General features: G+C 62.9%; 1 protein-coding gene across 12 annotated transcripts in view; it reads right to left on the reverse strand.

Annotated features, from left to right (window-relative positions):
* The window catches only part of ZNF536 (zinc finger protein 536), a 341,362-nt gene that overhangs the window by 173,108 nt on the left and 151,886 nt on the right, over nt 1-16,368 (reverse strand). For all 12 annotated transcript variants that reach the window (XM_039880738.1, XM_039880733.1, XM_039880739.1 and 9 more), the window contains one exon: nt 2,253-4,424. In XM_039880738.1, coding sequence (XP_039736672.1) covers nt 2,253-4,422 — 2,170 coding nt within the window. In that variant the 5' untranslated portion in view covers nt 4,423-4,424. The remainder of the gene's footprint in view (nt 1-2,252; nt 4,425-16,368) is intronic.

Below are 16,368 nucleotides of genomic sequence, written 5' to 3' on the forward strand. Positions count from 1 at the left end.
GGTCTCTCTCTAACAGGTAATGGTAAAACACCTATTGTGCTAAAAAAACAAATGTATTTAAATGTTGGGAATAAGAGGGGAGGCCAGCGGGCTGGGGTCCCGGCACTAATCCCACAAGCCGAGAACGCCCTGCCCTGGCTGGGCTGCATGTTGGTATGCCATCCATCTGCGTCCTTAGCCAGGAAATTATGAAAGGGTCTCATTTGAATATGAAGAAAACAAAGAGTAGAACGGGATTGAAAGGCTCGGTCCTCCCAGTCGTGGAGGGCTCCGGTGGGGGGAATAGAGTGGGAAGATCACCACAACCGCAGGACGCGAGGGAGGAGCGTCCGCGAGCCCCCTGGCTCTTCTCAGCGAAACCGTTTTCTTCAAGAGTGTTCAGAGATACGGAAACGAGCGAGCCAGGCACAGCCTGGGGCTGTCACTCGGCCAGAAGGTGAGAGCGACGCGGGAAACGTGTCGTTCATAACGTGAACATTCGGCGTGGGGATCCTCTGTGAAGACCTCTGCACTTGGGCGGATCTGGGAGAGGGGAGGGGTGCGCGCGCTAATGCCACATCGTCCCCCGGACTTAGGGGAGCCAGCTCTGCTCCGAGCCCCAGGAAGCTGCCCGATCCCAAAGCAGCCGGACGACACGCCCCGGATGCGGGGACCTCTCCCCAGGAGGCCGGGGGTCGTCCCCAGTGACAGGGGCACGCCTGGCGCTTTGCCGCCTGTGCGCAGAGGTCCATCTTCACAGTGCCACTGCGAGGCAGTGGCACTTGGAAAGCCTGGCCTCGCACCGTCTGTTCCAAGGAGGGGGTCAGTGCTGCCGGGCGGCTCGCCCGCCGGGCCCTCGGGGGCCGCTCCGACTCTGCCGGGCTGTCTCACCAGAGATAAATCAGGCCCGCGGCTCAGAGTCCGGGGTAGACGGCGCGTTTCATGGGTATTTAAGCAGCGGCATTAAGTGCGATCGGAATCTCTGGAATGCAAGTTCAGATTTATGTGTCCCGGCAGCTCTTCACCGGTTTGTAACGAGCCGGCAGGCTCACACTTTGTTCCAGCCCTAATTTTGTGCTGGCAGAAGGGTAAACTGGAGCATGACAATAACAACAGAACCGAGCCGGCACCTCCTTAATAACTGTAGCAGCGAATTGCCTCCAATTCTGAAATATTTATTGAAACCCAGAAGGGGGGAAAAAACGGAGAGCAGAAAAAACTTTTCCGGAACGACCCTGACAGTGTGCTGCCGGCTCCCGAACAGTGGCAGTGCGGTGCCTTGAGGTGCCTCAAACTGTCCTTCATTTTCTAGACTAATGGCTGATTGCAGAAATCAATGTTGCCAGTGGTAACGAGGCATTCGTTAGGGCATGACGTCCGTTCTCAGGCTGCAGAGCGATTACAGTGGGAGCGTGATGCCTTCTGCATAAAGGGCTCCAGACACAACTTTGCACCCACTGGCCGCTAGTCAGGGGTTCCGGAAGCGGGAGTGGTGGCCAGTGCTCACCCGCTGCTGGGTAGGGACTGAAATTCAGCCGTCTCAGGCTAGGCTTTTCCCCCAAACCAGGCCAGGAAGCTTCAGCATTTCACAGACATTTTGATGACAGATTTTTTGCTCTGCTATTTTAGACACCAATGTATCGCCCGTGGAACACAGTACAATTTAAGACGTGTAGTCGCACCTCTGTGTTTCAAACCTCTGCGCCTTCCCCAGGCGTCAGAGGAGCCTGGCGGGTGAGCCACGCTGACTTTGGAAGGTCGGGGACACAGGTACGGTCTGGGGAGGCACGCCGGGGTGCCCAAGAGAGAGAATCATGGGAACCGACCCTGGAGGGAGGGACGGCGGGGGCCCGAGCGCACGGTGCACACCGCGCACGGGGCCGGAGGCCAGCGCCCAGGCTCGGGGCGCAGGGACCGCCAGTGGCCACGCCCCCTGGCTAACGTGCCGACTGGCCGCCTCCACCGCACCGGGAAGGGTCAACCGACTCTCCCGGTGGCCAGTGCTGAAGGAGGCCGAATTGCTGGAGCGACCCCGCCCTGAGGCAGGCCGGGACGGCCAGGTCCACACGTGCCAGCAAGCCACTGTCACCTCGGACCACTCGCAAGAGCAGCGAGGGCCCTTCCAGCACTGCGCCGGCGCAGACCCTGCCCCGGCCCGGGGCCCCCAGCCGCCCCACCCCGCCCCCAGCGCCCTGGCGCAGACACCGCCCCGGCCCGGGGAACCCCGGCCACCCCAGCCGCCCCACCCCGCCCCCAGCGCCCTGGCAACCTACCGGAAGAGCATGGCGAGGAGGGGTGCGGGCTGTCCTCCTGGGCGCTGCCGGGCTGGGAGAAGCCGCCGCCCGCCCCGCTCTCCTCGGTCACGTTGGAGGAGCCCGGCGTGGTGGAGCGGCTCACCGACTGCGACTCCTGGTCGCTGCCCGAGCCGCGCCGCTCGTCCAGGCCCGCGTGCAGTCCGTCCTCGTCGCCCTTGCGGTCGCGCTTGTGGACGCGGGAGTGCACGACCACCTGGTGGTAGGTGCGGAACACGCGGCCGCAGTCCGGGCACTCGGTGGGCTTGTCCTTGGCGCCGGCCGGGCCCTGCGGGTTGTAGTCCAGCGCCTGGCCCAGCCCGTGCGGCAGGAACTCCCGCCCGCCTTCCAGAGGGTCGAGCTTGGCCGACAGGTCTCGCGCGCTGGCCGCCTTGGCGCCGTGCAGCAGGTCGGCGGGCAGCTTCTGCTTGCAGCCGTCCGCCCCCACCAGCACGTACTCCCGCTTCTCCTTGTCGAAGGTGACCGCGGCCGCCGCCAGCGCGTCCTCCTGGCCGCGCTGCAGCTGGTGCTCTTTGGACAAGAAGCCGTGTTCCATGGCCATGCCCCTGGCCATGAGCTGCCAAGCCTGGTAGCTGTTCACCGGGTCCATCTCGGCGGCTTTGGCGGCCGCCTGCAGCCGCTCGATGCAGCTGGACTTCAGCGGCGGCACCAGGTTGAGGCAGCCCAGCAGGGAGTGCTTGTCGCCCTCGGGGACGCCGTGGGCCACGCCGGAGATAGGGGACAGCAGCTTCCCCAGCACTTCCTTCTCCTTCATGGGCGGCTCCCCCTTACCGTAGAGCTGGCTGGGCTCGCTCAGGCCGCCTTTGTCGGGCGCCATGAAGCCAGCCTGCAGGCAGGACAGGTACCGGGAGTACAGGTTGGCGTGGGCCTCCTGGGACATGCCGCCCAGCGGCATGGGCCCGTCGGCGTCGCCGGGGGGCTTGCCCTTGGCCGACAGCTTGTTGAGGTGGACCTTCATGTGGTTCTTCAGGAACCAGGGCTCCTTGAAGCGCCGGCCGCAGATCTGGCAGCAGTGCTCGAAGGAGTCCTTGTGCTTGCGCATGTGGCCCTTGAGGAACCACGCCTGGCTGAACACCTGGCCGCACACCTCGCAGCGGAACTCGTTGGCCGCCTGCTCCGCGCCGCCGCCGGCGCCCTGGCCCTGCGCCGACTCGGCCGTGATGTGCGCCTTCTCCACGTGGCCGATGAGCTCCTCCTCCTGCGAGGCCGCAAAGTCGCACAGCGTGCACTTGTAGGGCTTGTGCAGGATGCGGATGTGGCGGTCCAGCTCCTCGCGCTTCTTGAACTTGCCCTTGCAGAAGGTGCAGCGGAAGCCGGCGGCCGGCGCCACCGCGTCGTCCTGCGCGCCCGCGGCCTTGGGCGAGGGCACCGGGTGGGCGGCGTCGGGCGCGCCGTGGTTGGCGGGCGGCGCCAGGTGGCAGGCAGCCGGCGGCGCGGGCTGCGCGTGCGCCAGGGGCTTCAGGTCGGGCCGCGGCTGCAGCAGGCTGCTCTTGAGCTGCTTGTCCCGCAGGATGGCCCGCTCCTCCAGCTCGTGCAGCAGGCGGTTCTCCTCGCGCACGCGCCCGCGCCCCTTGCCCAGGTTGCCCAGCTTGTGCGTGCGCAGGTGGATCTTGAGGTTGCCCTTCTGCGCCGCGCGGTGGTCGCAGTAGGGGCACTTGAAGGGCTTCTCGCCGGTGTGAGTGCGCATGTGCAGGGACAGGATGCTGTTGAAGCGGAAGCGCTTGCCGCACAGCGGGCACGGGTACTTGCGGTTCTTGCGTGCGTCGTCCTCGATGTCGCTCATCTGCGACATGATGCCCAGGTTCTGCCCGTTCAGGAACTGCTGCAGGTCCACGCGCCCGTTGAGGCTGGTGTCCACGTCCCGGCCCAGCTGGTTGGCCAGCAGCGCCATCTGACTGCCCATGGGCTGGCCGCTGATGGGCACGCGGGCCTTCTCGTCGAGGGGCGCGGGGGGCTTGTCCTCGGGGTTGGGCCGCGGGTGCAGCTCGGGGAAGGCATGGCTGAGCTGGGAGGTGATCTGGTGCAGCTTCTGGCTCATGGCATACTGGCCGTTGAGGACAGGGCCGCCCAGGTGGGGCTCCGCTTCCGGCGCCGCCGAGGACACTCCGAGGCACAGACTGGCTTCTTCCATCCCTGAAAATGGAGAGACAGTTCAGATCCGGGCCGGCAGGGTGCGCCACGAAGCGCCAGCTTCAGCCGGCGGGGGATTTGCATTTCGTGCCTTACCTACGCACAATAATGCTAAGGAATTGCGGTAGAAAACAATAATAAAAAAATGAATTATTAAATGCCAATTATGCAACATGGCATTGGGCCTCCGATTTGTTTTGGCGAATAGAGCGTCTTCCTCGTGTTTTCTGTTTACCGACTGCAATTATTCATTCGCATTTAAATTATTAATGTTTGACCACTTTCGACACCCAGTGACAAATCAAAGGTCCACGTGTCAGGACCTCCTCCAGCCCCCCAGGTGGTACCCGCACCTGTTGGTTCAGCTCAAGCTGGCCTTGGGAGCTGAATGCTTTGACTGCAGCACCAACTAGGCTGAACTTGAAACTTCCGTTTCTGGTTCCAAAGTTCAATACATTTGCCAGTCGGGGGTGAACGAGATTATTTTATGTTTTGGCCAAAAACAAACAAACGAGAAAACCGATGGCATGATATTTACTGATACCTAATAAAACAAGATAATGTTTTGGGAAAAAATAAGTAAAGGACGGGCTTTAGAACAATAAAAGGGATTTTGCTTTAGTCAACAAAAAGTGCAGTAATATCTCATTAAGCTGATTAGTATGCTGCTTAGAAACAGTACTAGGTGCTGTAACACATGATTATAATCATAAAAATCCTTCAGTGTTTGCAAGGAAGCATTAACGAGGTATATTAAATTTTAAGGAGACTGCGAGCAGCAGCTTTGCAAACCTCGGAGATTAAGATTTAACCCTTATGTTACGAAACACTGTTATTTTGTCATTTGGTAACTGTGCCCATCAAAAGAAGTATAAATTATCTCCTGACGGAATCGTAGTGGGTTGTTGAGACTATTCAGATCTGGGCGAAGACTTACACCAACCGCATAATGGGGTCTCCCTGCCCGTCAGCGGGCACAGGATTTGAGGCAGGGGCTTTGACTGGGCTTAAGGAGATCTTTTAAAGAACTAGATAAAAACCAATTAAAATCCAGGGACGATGCCACAGGAAGTCTCACCAAGTTTGAGTGTTTTTAATAACTTTCCCAACATACAGTAATGAGTACAAATTGTACCTGCAGAATGTGCTTTGCAGAAAATTAGAACTCAAAGCTGTTTGTTAGACGCTGATCCTCAAAGCTGGTCCTTATAATTGTTGGTAATAGTGACGACGGACCCCTCTCCGGCCCGTGCAGACAGCTAAGCCAGACCACTGGAGGGGGGAGGCTGGGGGGAGGGGCAGGGAAAAGCCCCCCACAGCGGAGCATGTGGAGACTCAGCTCTGAAACGCAATGAATGAACCCAAGCCTGGGGTCTCCCCGGGGCTGCCTTCCGCCTGGGGGAGTCCAAATCCGCTTCCCGCCATTTCGGGGCTGTTTTCGCACAGCTACCCTCTTTGTATCCCAATGTTATACGTGCGACCAGCCAGGGGTTGGGGAGCAGCGCCCGACCCCCGCCTGAACCGATGCCTGGGGGGGCCTGCGGGGACAGAGCTCCACTGCGGAGGAAGCACGCTCAGCCCAGGGGGTCGGCGCCTGCTGGGCCTCCGCCGGCACAAGATGCATGGCACGGAGCGTCTCCCACGAGGACCCGGCTGCCCGGGCAGGAGGACGGGGCAGGAGTCCACCTTGCGAGGGACGAAGGGGCCATGGATGTTTACTGCTAGGCGGGAGGGAACCGCAGCCACGGTGCGGGCCTGACTGCCCTGCGGACAACGTGGCTCGCGCACTCACGCACAGGCACACCCTCGCTGGCAGCAAACGGCGGCTTCTGATTTGCCACCATTCCGTTGCTGGTGGCAGTCACATAAATAAAAGAAAAAACCCAGACCCCTTTGGGGGCCGGGTCGGAGTGAAGTCTCATGGAGATCCTTGCGGTCACTCCGCAAACTTGCTGCGTCCCCACTGTGTGCCAGGCCCTGACCCTAGCACTTGAGGACACGTTGGTGGACAAGACTGGCCGACCCCTGCACGCGTGGCACCCACCGGCCAGCACGGGGGAGCAGGACCAGCGTGCAGACGTGACTGGAGGTACCCAGGCCGAGACCCCTTCACCACCTCCAAGCCAGTCCAGCTGTGCTGGCTCCTGGCTCCTCCCCTGAGCAAATACGGGTCATGACCCTGAAGCCCCTCGGGGACGTTTGGGAAGTCCAAGCCCAGACGGCCGGCCCACTTCCGAAGGCTGCCCAGGTGGCCCGCGCAGAAGGCACGGATCCCAGAAGACGGGCTGTTTTCAGGTTGCCGCTGATGAGCTGATGCCAGTTTGGCTGGGGAGGCCGGATGCGCGATCCTGCGAGACCGCAAAGCAGGCTGGACGGGGGCGTCCAGGTGAGGACCACCCACCTCCCCGATTCGTGCTGGGCAAGGAACAGCACCACTCCTCAAGTAATGAATGTGGGAGCTTTCAAGTTAGGTTTGAGTATGGAATCCTTTGATCGTTAAAAACTTTTATTTTCTATCAACAAAGCCTTTTAAAAGCCCCTTTAAGCAACTGGTATTCAGGTACCACTGCTGAACACAGAATGTTCTAGAATGTGCAAAGGCAAGCCAGCGTCTCCTCCTCGTGCAGGCCTCAGCTCACGGGGCCCCTTCTCAGAAGGCCCTCCGTGCCCACCTTGCTGAGGCCGACACCCCGGCCCCCTCGGAAGCACCCGCTTATGCTCATGGCACTCGCCCCGGGAGAAGGCTGCTGTCGCCCCTCGAGCGGATGCCACTGTCCTCGAGGGCAGGGTCGTGTCCGCCTCGGGCACAGATGCCCTCTCAGGGCCAAGCACAGAGCTGGCTCATTGTATGCTCAGTATTTGCTGACCGATGGGGTGCATGAGGGAAGGGACCCCATACACACGGCTCGTAACGGGTGGTGAGCCCTGTGGGAGAACCCCTCACCCCAGCTCGCGGGCCCCAAACCCAGCTCCATGCAAATCTGTGAAACCCCCAGTCGGAGCTCGTCACAGCTGGAGGGTCTCTGGCTGCCACCGGGACGCTGGGGCCCAGACACGGCCGGTGAGACACGCCCCCGCCCCCGCCCCCGCCCCCATCTCCTCCACTCCCTGCACCCCTGGAGCCCATCCCAGGCTTGGGGCGCACTGACAGCCTGGCTGCAGGGCGCAAGGGGACAGGAAGGCGATCGAGTTAGAACTCACCAGGGGACGCACCAGGATTATGGCCTCAGCCCTCGAATGAGCTGAGGCGAAGCCTGAGCCACGTCCCACAGTGGAGCAGGGCCACCCCGGATGGTCACCTCAGGATCCCGCCACCCGTGGCTCCACGAGCTGGTACAGGCGCTCATGGGTCCAGCCTTACCAAGACTAGCCACAGGACTCAGAGAAGGAAGCGGGGCCGAGTTCTTGGAAAGAAGGCGGGTAACTGGTGTGCTGTCCCCGGGCCCAGCGGCCGAGGCAGGACGAGCTGGCCCCCGGCCTGGCCCGGGCCTCACGAAACCTGGGGCGGCCTCGACGTCTCCAGCCTTGCCGCTTCGCCCAGCCAGCACGCCCTGAGCCCCGTCTCAGCCACTCAGTAACTATTTGCCAGGGGCCTTCTGTGCACCTGCCCCCAAGGGCCCTGGCTCCAAGGGGCCAGCACGGGCAAGGCCACCCACAACAGAGCGCCAATGACCCAAGGTTCAGAGAGAGGAGAGGCCGCGGCAGCTGCGGGTACGGTTGCGTGTGTGAGCGTGTGCACGTGCGTGTGAGAGTGTGTGTGAGCCTGCGCAGGTGCGTGTGCATTAGGTCTGTGTGGGGGCGGGGCACTCTATTAAGGGACCGAGGGAGCGTGCATCCCGCGGCTGGAGGACCGGCCCCCACCGCAGCCCTGGAGCCCTCGGAGGGGGGCGCTGCCTGCGGGCCCCCCACGCAGATGCCGGGTGTCCCGACGCCCTCCTCCAGCCCAAGCAGCATGCCCCGGAGACCGCCATCCCTTTGGACCCACACTGCTCCTTCACAGGCCCCACGGTGAATGCCATCGGCGTCCCTGGCAGGACGCTCCCTACATCCTGACAAACGGCATGACCGGGAGCGCTGCTCCTGGGTGGTCACCAGCACCTGGGGGCGCTTCATCGCATGAGCGCCCCCCGCCCGGCTCTGGGCCCATCACCCCAAGATCCAGCACATGAGAGACCGCCATCGCGAAGCCAGGAGCCAGCACAGGTGGGCCATGGCCCTGGGCGTCAGCGGTCGGGCAGCCGTGACCTCTGAGAAGCCCTTCTGTACCTGACCCAGGTAGGAAAACCCGCATGATGGAGGCAAGCACATGGGGCACCACCTGCCGAGGACAGGCCTGGGCCACAAGGAGAGGGACAAAGCCCGGTGCCCGCGGTTCACCCGGCTGTGGGCAGCAGCCGGTGTCCTCACCGAAGCAGGACAGCTGGCGGCCACTGCGAGCTGTCAGATGCGGTGCATCGTCCCTCCGACGTGGAACACCCGACACGCCCCCCGCCCCGCCCCTCCCCGAGCCCAGGAGTCACGGTGGGGCACGCTGGCACTCGGGCTGCTGTGGAGTCCCGGCCACCGCGGCACCCCCCTCCCCGTGTGAGCACGGCCAGGGTACAGGTGCATGTGCAAGTGCGAGCGTGTCGCGGCGTGGCCAATGTCTGAAGTGTGTCACGAGCATGGCTACGCGTGTCGCGGCGATGTCAGCGATAGTGTGTGGCGTGTCGCGAGCGATGTCTGGCGTGTCTGCGGCGTGTCTGAGCTTACGTGTCGCGAAGCCGTATTGTGTGCGTGTCGCGGCGTGTCTGGCGTGTCGCGTCGCGATGTGCGAAGCGATGTCTGGCGCGATGTCTGGCGATGTGTGTGCGTGTGCGAGCATGTCGGCGTGTGTGAGCGTGTGCGAGCGTGTCTGAGCATGTCTGAGCTGTGTCATTCTGGGTCTCCCGGCGAGGGGCTCTCCGAGCGCCAAAGCCGCCATGGGGGACACAGACCGTCGAAAGGCGTTCTGTGCTGATCCCCCGTCGTCACGGGTGCCCCGGGCCCTCCGGCCGCCTTCGACGGCGCTGACAGCTGTTTAGGTTCTGCGTTTCTGCCGTCAAGATTGTTTCCTGGGACACCGATGACAAAAGTTTTCACTTAACTCTTCCCTTAGAGATACCTAATTGTATCTCTCACTCAAAAAAAACATTTAAAACTATCGGGACACCAGCAATGCCAGCTGCCGCAAGTCTAAATACATTTCGCACAAAAACAGCCTCGTTTTGCTAGCACAGGAAAAAAAAAAGTAAGCTTATGAATAGTCCAGAATATACAGAACTTGCCAGTGAGAGTTTTATCCTTATACCATGAAAAAGATGAGCTGGGAAATAAAATGACTTTTAAAATAACCACTCGAACTGGATTTTTAAAAATGAGATACTGTCGTCTAGCCAAGCACGAGTAAACATCCCCTGTTCACCAGCCCGTGTAAAGGCGCTGGTCGGACACCTCGCGGGAGCATGTCCCCAGCCAGGTCCCCAAAGCGGGCCTGACACAAACCGCGGCAGAGCCTGCAGTCCCGGCGGTAGGCAGGCCGCCCTCCCGGGGGTGCAGACGCCCCTGGCCCGGCCCCGCAGGCCGCCCTGCAGCCTCGCGCTTTGGGGAACAGGGCTGGAGACACTTCGCCCGGCACACGAGGCTTCTCCCTAGATGCTGCCTCCCTGGTGCAGCGCCGAGAGCTCAGGGCGCTCCTGCTCCAAAACGCACGGCACCAGACCACCGAACCTTTCAGGGTCATTAAACAGCTGTAAACATGATCACGAAAATAAACCAGAGATTTCATGCTCGCGTTTCGGCCTCGAGCTTGCGATGCTGAGCAAGTGCATTTCTTCATCTTACAGTCAACGCCGGTGACATTTGGGCATCCAAACAAATTACATCACAGGCATTACTGAGGTGGGCAGGATACTGAGTGGTTTATTTGCCGGATGATTAACAGATAACGGGAGGGCAGCACGGGTGACCTGCTCCGTTCTGACTGATGCACAGACGATGCCAGGAGACAGGGCCGGAAACGGTTAAAACGCGCCGTACGTATTAATGGGAGCGTGGTGTTCAAATCGGGCTGTGCGTCGAGCGTCCAGCTCTCCCCGTGGACATGGAGTCACGGCCAAAGTTCAGGCCCTGGCCGCCGGGGTGGCGAGCGGGCCTCGGCCGGGCTGGCTGTGCCCATGGTGCCAGGCAACCTCGGCCGGCTGCCAGGGTGCCAAAGTGAGAGCCGGAGGGCTGGGAAGGGGCAAAGGGACACAAAGCATCCTCTCTGTGAAGACTCTGGATGACCTCGCAACTCTCGAAGGCAAAGAGGTCTCCCCAGCATGTCTGTTGGCTTTTAGAGTCTGGATCGAATCTGTAGCCCAGCACTGAAGACAGACAGCAAGCACATCCTCTGGGAAAGAAACACATCCACGGAGGGTCCCCGGGTCACCTTCTCCGGGTACAGAGGCCCTCGGGTCTGACGCCTGGCTGCCCACAGCACGCAGAGCCAGGCAGACAGGTGCTGGGACGAGCACAGGCTCACGTGCACCCGTCAGGCAGAGGAAGCTCAAAAGAACCAGCAACGGCTGTCGCCACCGCCGTCTCTGCCTCAGCCTCAGCCTCTTTGTCCTCCTTCTTCCATCACCACCTCCGCCCCACCTCACCATCATCACCACTCACAGCACCTCTGCTCCTCTTCCACCTCCTCATCATCATCACCTACAGTTTCCTCCGCCTTCGCGACAGTTATTATATTGCCACCACTGCCCTCATCACAATACCTACAGTGTTCCTCCGCCTCACAAGACAGACATTGGCCAATGCCACATGCCACTACCCCACCATCAATACCTACAGCTCTCGCTGCTTCAACCCCCTCACACAATGCCACATGCCAACGCTGAGCCGGGCCCGTCGCCACTGTGAGCTCACGTAGCTTCTCACCCCGCAGGTGGTAGGGACGGCCCCGGCCCCACTCCCAAACCAAGAAACTGAGGCTCAGAAAGTTCAAGTCCCTCAAGGTCGCACGGCCAGGAAGCCTGAGTCCGGGGCCGAGCCAGACGCTGGTGGGCAGGCTGGCTTCGGGTGTCCCGCGCCACGTCCGGACCCGCCGGGCTGGGCGCTGACCGGTGCCGGCTCTCTCGCTCGTGAAGCACATGGGGACAGAGGGACGGCAGCTCGTGGGCCGAGGAGCCCGACAGACAGCAGGGTCCTGCGCCCGCGCCTCGGGGCTGGCCGGGTGGGTGGGTGTGGGCGGCGAGGCTCTGCTGCTCGCTGCCCGGGGGGCGGGTCGACACCACCTGTTCACCCCGAGGGCTGATACGCATTTCACATCCTCCTGTCCCTGTGTGGGTGGCGTCGGCCCCAGCTAGACCGGACCCGTGGGAAGAGAACCATCCCCGTGAACATCCGCCCAGTGGCCGCTGTCCCTCTGGTAAGCTTGGCCTTGGCGTCTGCCAGAGCCTCAGCTTCCTCGTCTCTAAGACGGACCGGCATTAACCGTCCCGCACACTTCACGGGGTTTGAGAAGGCGAATGGGATTGTGGGAGAGCAAAGTGTGGCATTCAAGTTGCAGAAGGCCGTCCCTGTGAGGTGGCCGTCCCCAGGCACCGACCGCAGCGGTCAGCACGGCTTCCTAGGGCCAGAAGCTTCCTTGATCTGGAGTCTGGGAGATGCCGAGGGCGAAGGACACAGCTGGGCACGCCCGCTGGTTAGTGAGAAGGGGTCAGGCGGCTTCGTGGGCGTGTAAGGCGGGACCGTGTCGTTCACCGGCAGCCTGAATGCATACCTGTGGCAGGAACCCCACCGCTCTAGACACGTATGAGCAAGACCGGACCCTTCCTTGGGGAGTCGACTCGGGGCAGGGGGATAGACGGACCCCCAAGACAGCCCGGGGTCAGGGGCTGCAGGGGAGGCCCACACTGTGTTGGCACAGTGGGCTGAGGCTCGGGGGGGTGGGGGCTGGGGCCCAGTGACACATGGGTTGGGGGAGGGAAGGTCCTTGGCTGAGGCTTGAGGACATGACTGGGCAGAGCAGAGGAGGGAGCGTGTGGGGATGGAGGGGCCAGCATAAGCACACGAGGAGGGAGCAGGGACCGCCCGGGGGGTGGGGGGAGGCGGGGCGGAAGCCGTGGCCCAGGCGCTCACGGTGCGTCGACCCGTGAGCCGAGCACGCGCGCCACGGTGGCGGCTTTCTACGTGACGGGGCCAGAGAAGATGGAGAAACGTCGGGGAATAACCTGCAGGACGAGAGCCGGCACCTGGTGCGATGCTGTCGCTGGGGTGACGGCCCGTGTGCGAGTCGGCAGAGGGTGCTTGGGGTTGGGGAGACGGGACTGGTCTCCCCTCTGCTCTTTGTGACAGCAGAGGCCCCCTCCCGAGTCTCTGGCGGCCCAGACCCATCCCCGTGCCCCAGCCTGGTGTCACCTTCCCCGAGAGCATTTCCTGGCTTCGCCCCAGGTTGCCGGTGATCGCTCAGTCCCCGGAGACTCCATGCGCTCCCGCCACAGGGTCCAGATGCGGCTGCTGGAGGCCGGGCCCCACCCCTCTGCGGAGCCCTGCAAGCTGGCGGCTTATCAGCCCCCACCGGTGGCTCCAGGAGGCCACGCGTCCAGAGGACGTCGTCTGAGCGTCCGATGGCCACAGTGCAGGAGAGAGAGGCAGCCACAGCATCACCACACGCAGCCCTTGTGGGCGGCAGCCCAGCCCGGTCCCCCAGAAGCCAAGCCACGGAGCGACGCCTCCACCTCTCCCAGGGGCGATGATTTGGGAAGGAAGCGGCCCCGATCTCCCCGTGATCGATCCACCTGAACTGTGTCAGCCCATCGGGGACAACACCAGAACTATCTATGTAGATATAAGCTTTTAACGAATGACCTATCTCTAAAACAACAGCACGAAACTGAAAACTGTGCCGCAGTCGTCATGAGGGGTATTGATCCCTTCTCTCTCGCCGGCTCCCTCTCTCCCTTTTAAACAGACATCGTCATGCAGGAAGGTGGATACTTAATCCCCTATTAACCTGCCTCGGCTCCCTGCTCGGTCTCAGCAGACAGCTGCTGCCGTAGGACAAAGGGGGGGCCCAGCCCCCCAAGACACCGTGCAGCCCCTTCCTCCAGAGGGCAGAGCGCCCAGCAGCACCCTCCCGCCCAGACGAGAGCCGCCCGGACCTCGGCATTTCTGGACGGTGATGCGGTGCCGAAGGTCACCTCGTTTCACAGAGCCTCAGACTGAACTCGGCGCCGAGCTCAACGCAGCGCAGAAGGCACCCGAGCGAGAGAGGTCGGAGGACCCGACCCCGAAGCGCGCATCCCCCGGGGCCGGCCCGGGCGGGGCGTACGCAGTGGCACCTGTTGGAGACGCCAGCCTGACACATGCCACCCACAGGTACCCCCAATGGCGGGGCCAGCCTCTGTCACCTGCCACCACCCAGCTCGAGCTGGCAGGGGAGGCCGGGCCAGGGCTCGGCGCCTTTGGTCCCCTGGGGTCCCCAGTGCAGTGTCTCCGGCTCCCGTGCAGAGCCAGCCTCCTGGGAGAGGAGGGCAGACTGGGCCATGAGCCCCGACCAAGCTGCAGGAAGGGCAGCTGGTGGGGCCCGAACGCAGGCCGGCCAGGTGCACGGGCACGAGGGCTGCTGGGAGCCGCCGGCCGGGCCGCGGACACCACCGCCATGTGCAGACGGACCCCAGGGACAGAGGCAAACTCCAGCCATGACCAGGAAGGATGGGGAGCAAAGACGGACCCCAGTTCTCACGTGCTTGGGGCTCGTGCTGCTAAACGCATCAGGGTCTGCAGAGGGGACCCCCTCTCTTAGGGGCTTGGTGCCCTTTGGTGCATTTCATTCTCTGTCTGGAACACCCCCCTGCGGCCCCCACTTTCTCCCCGTGCCCTGCATCTGGTGACACGTCGAAGGCCACCTCCTCCAGCAGGCTCTTCCTGACCCGGGCGGGCGCCTGCCTGTCCCCTCCCCTCGCAGTGGCTCTCACCGGGTCGGGCTTGTTTGTGTGCCTGTCCAGCAGCTGCACAAGGTGGAGGCCGTGACCGTCAACGTCACTGCGGTGTCCCCAGCCCTGGCACCGAGCCAGGCGCGGAGCACGCACTCGATATTTGCTGAATGAATGACTAGAAGAGCAAGTGAATGAATGAATGAGTGAATGAGGAAATGAATGAAAAACGAAGCAAACAGACCAAACAGCAAAGGCGTCGGGCGGGCACACAGCTCCTACCCTCGGGGAGGACCCGGCCCACGGCCGTCGTGGCCACCGCGAGGACCTGCCCTCCGCTCCTCGAGGCACACACCAGGCGACAGGCGTGCTCCACAGAGACCTGCGTCACGTGGCGCGGCACCCACGCAGCCAGGCCCGCCCGCCCACTCCGCGCCACGGCCATTCACCTGGGTCCCCGTCTCTCCACCGTCCACCCGTCTGGGACCTCGGGGGACCCGTGCGTGGCCCAAACTCGGTGCTCTGCACGAAATGGATTCTGGGGGACGGGCTCCGGGGCCCTGGGCCGCCCTGTGACCCCATGCCACGTCGACGCCTCTGCCCGCTGCGGCGCACACACATGTTCCTTCAGCACTCGGGATCGGGGGGCCAACAAGAGCAGGCAGAAGGCCCCCCGGCTTCCGGGGCGGCGCCCACGCGCCGGGCCCCCCTCCGAGGGGCAGAGCGCTGGCCTGCTTTCCCGGACACCCAGCCACCCCACCTCTACCTAGACCAGGTGGGTCTGCCTCCTGCCCGTGGCTCCCACCCCCTGGAGCCACACCTGCACCCCAGCCCAGACAGCTGCGTGGCCTCAGGCCCCCGGCCCCAAGTCACAGCGTCCCACGTGCAAACGAGGAGGCTCGGCCACCACACTCCCGACTGTCACAGCCACGACTCCTGCCTCCTGATTTACGCCTCTGCGGCCCACCTGACAGGGAAGGGACCTGCCAGCCGGCCCTGATCCCGAGCCACACCAATCACGTGGGCGCAGGAGCAGACTGAGCTGGCGCTTCTCCTGCTCCAGGGGAGGGGGTGCCGTGAGCACAAGGCCCGTACGCACCCCCCCACGCCCCTGGACTGCTTGCGCTTCTCCATCACGATCACGACTCCGGTGTCGCCCCGACCCTCAGCTCAGGCAGACGGGTCAGTTCCCGGGGATGCTCGCCAGGGGCCCTGGGCGCCCTCCAACTTCCACGGCCTATGCGCGGCAGCTCCAAGGGACGGTGGCAGCAGCCGGGGCCCCTGTCACCCTCTGGGGGCCCGGAGAGGTCTCTTTTCTGGGACTCTGCAACAAATGAAGAATGTCTGCTTCCGCCAGATGGTGAACTGTGTCCCATCCCAGAAGCAGCGAGGGCCGTGCGCTCTGAGGTGGCACGTCCTCGGTTACACGCCGGTGACACGGGGCAACGGCAAGGCCGTTGGAGGCCCGATGGGGACAGGCACATGCAGCGGTGCCCACCACGGAGCAGGTACCCCGCAAAGGCCAGCGTGGCTGCCTCGTCTCTTCCCCTACGACGACAATGACCATCTGCCTGTCGCCGCTGCTGGCCTTTGTCCTGGCCACGGTCGGTCCCCGTCCTGGTCTGCAGCTGCTCGAAAGTCCCCGAAGTCAGACACTCCCAAGGCCTCCGTGCTGGTCCACAGATCGATGACGTCACCTGTCTTATTTTTAAAATCACTGGCAGCTAACGTGGACGAGGAGAACATGCCCACCTGCTCCCTGGACAGCAGGCGCGTGGACGGGAACCCACGGCACGAATGACGCTCGGCCGATGACCACGGAGACAGCAGTGCGAACGAGACATCAAAACGCCGCGAGGCCCCCCGTCCCCAGCCCAAGGCCGGCCTGCCCCTGCGGGGACCCCCGCCCCCCGGGGTCTCCATCTGAGCGCAGAGGCGGGGATCAAAGCCACTGCTTCTCCCTGTGGCACAAGGAAGGATCCGTCTAGCGAACGGCCACCCCGCCC

Source organism: Pteropus medius, unplaced genomic scaffold (genome assembly GCF_902729225.1).
Source record: "Pteropus medius unplaced genomic scaffold, Ma_sr-lr_union100, whole genome shotgun sequence".
NCBI lineage: Eukaryota > Metazoa > Chordata > Mammalia > Chiroptera > Pteropodidae > Pteropus > Pteropus medius.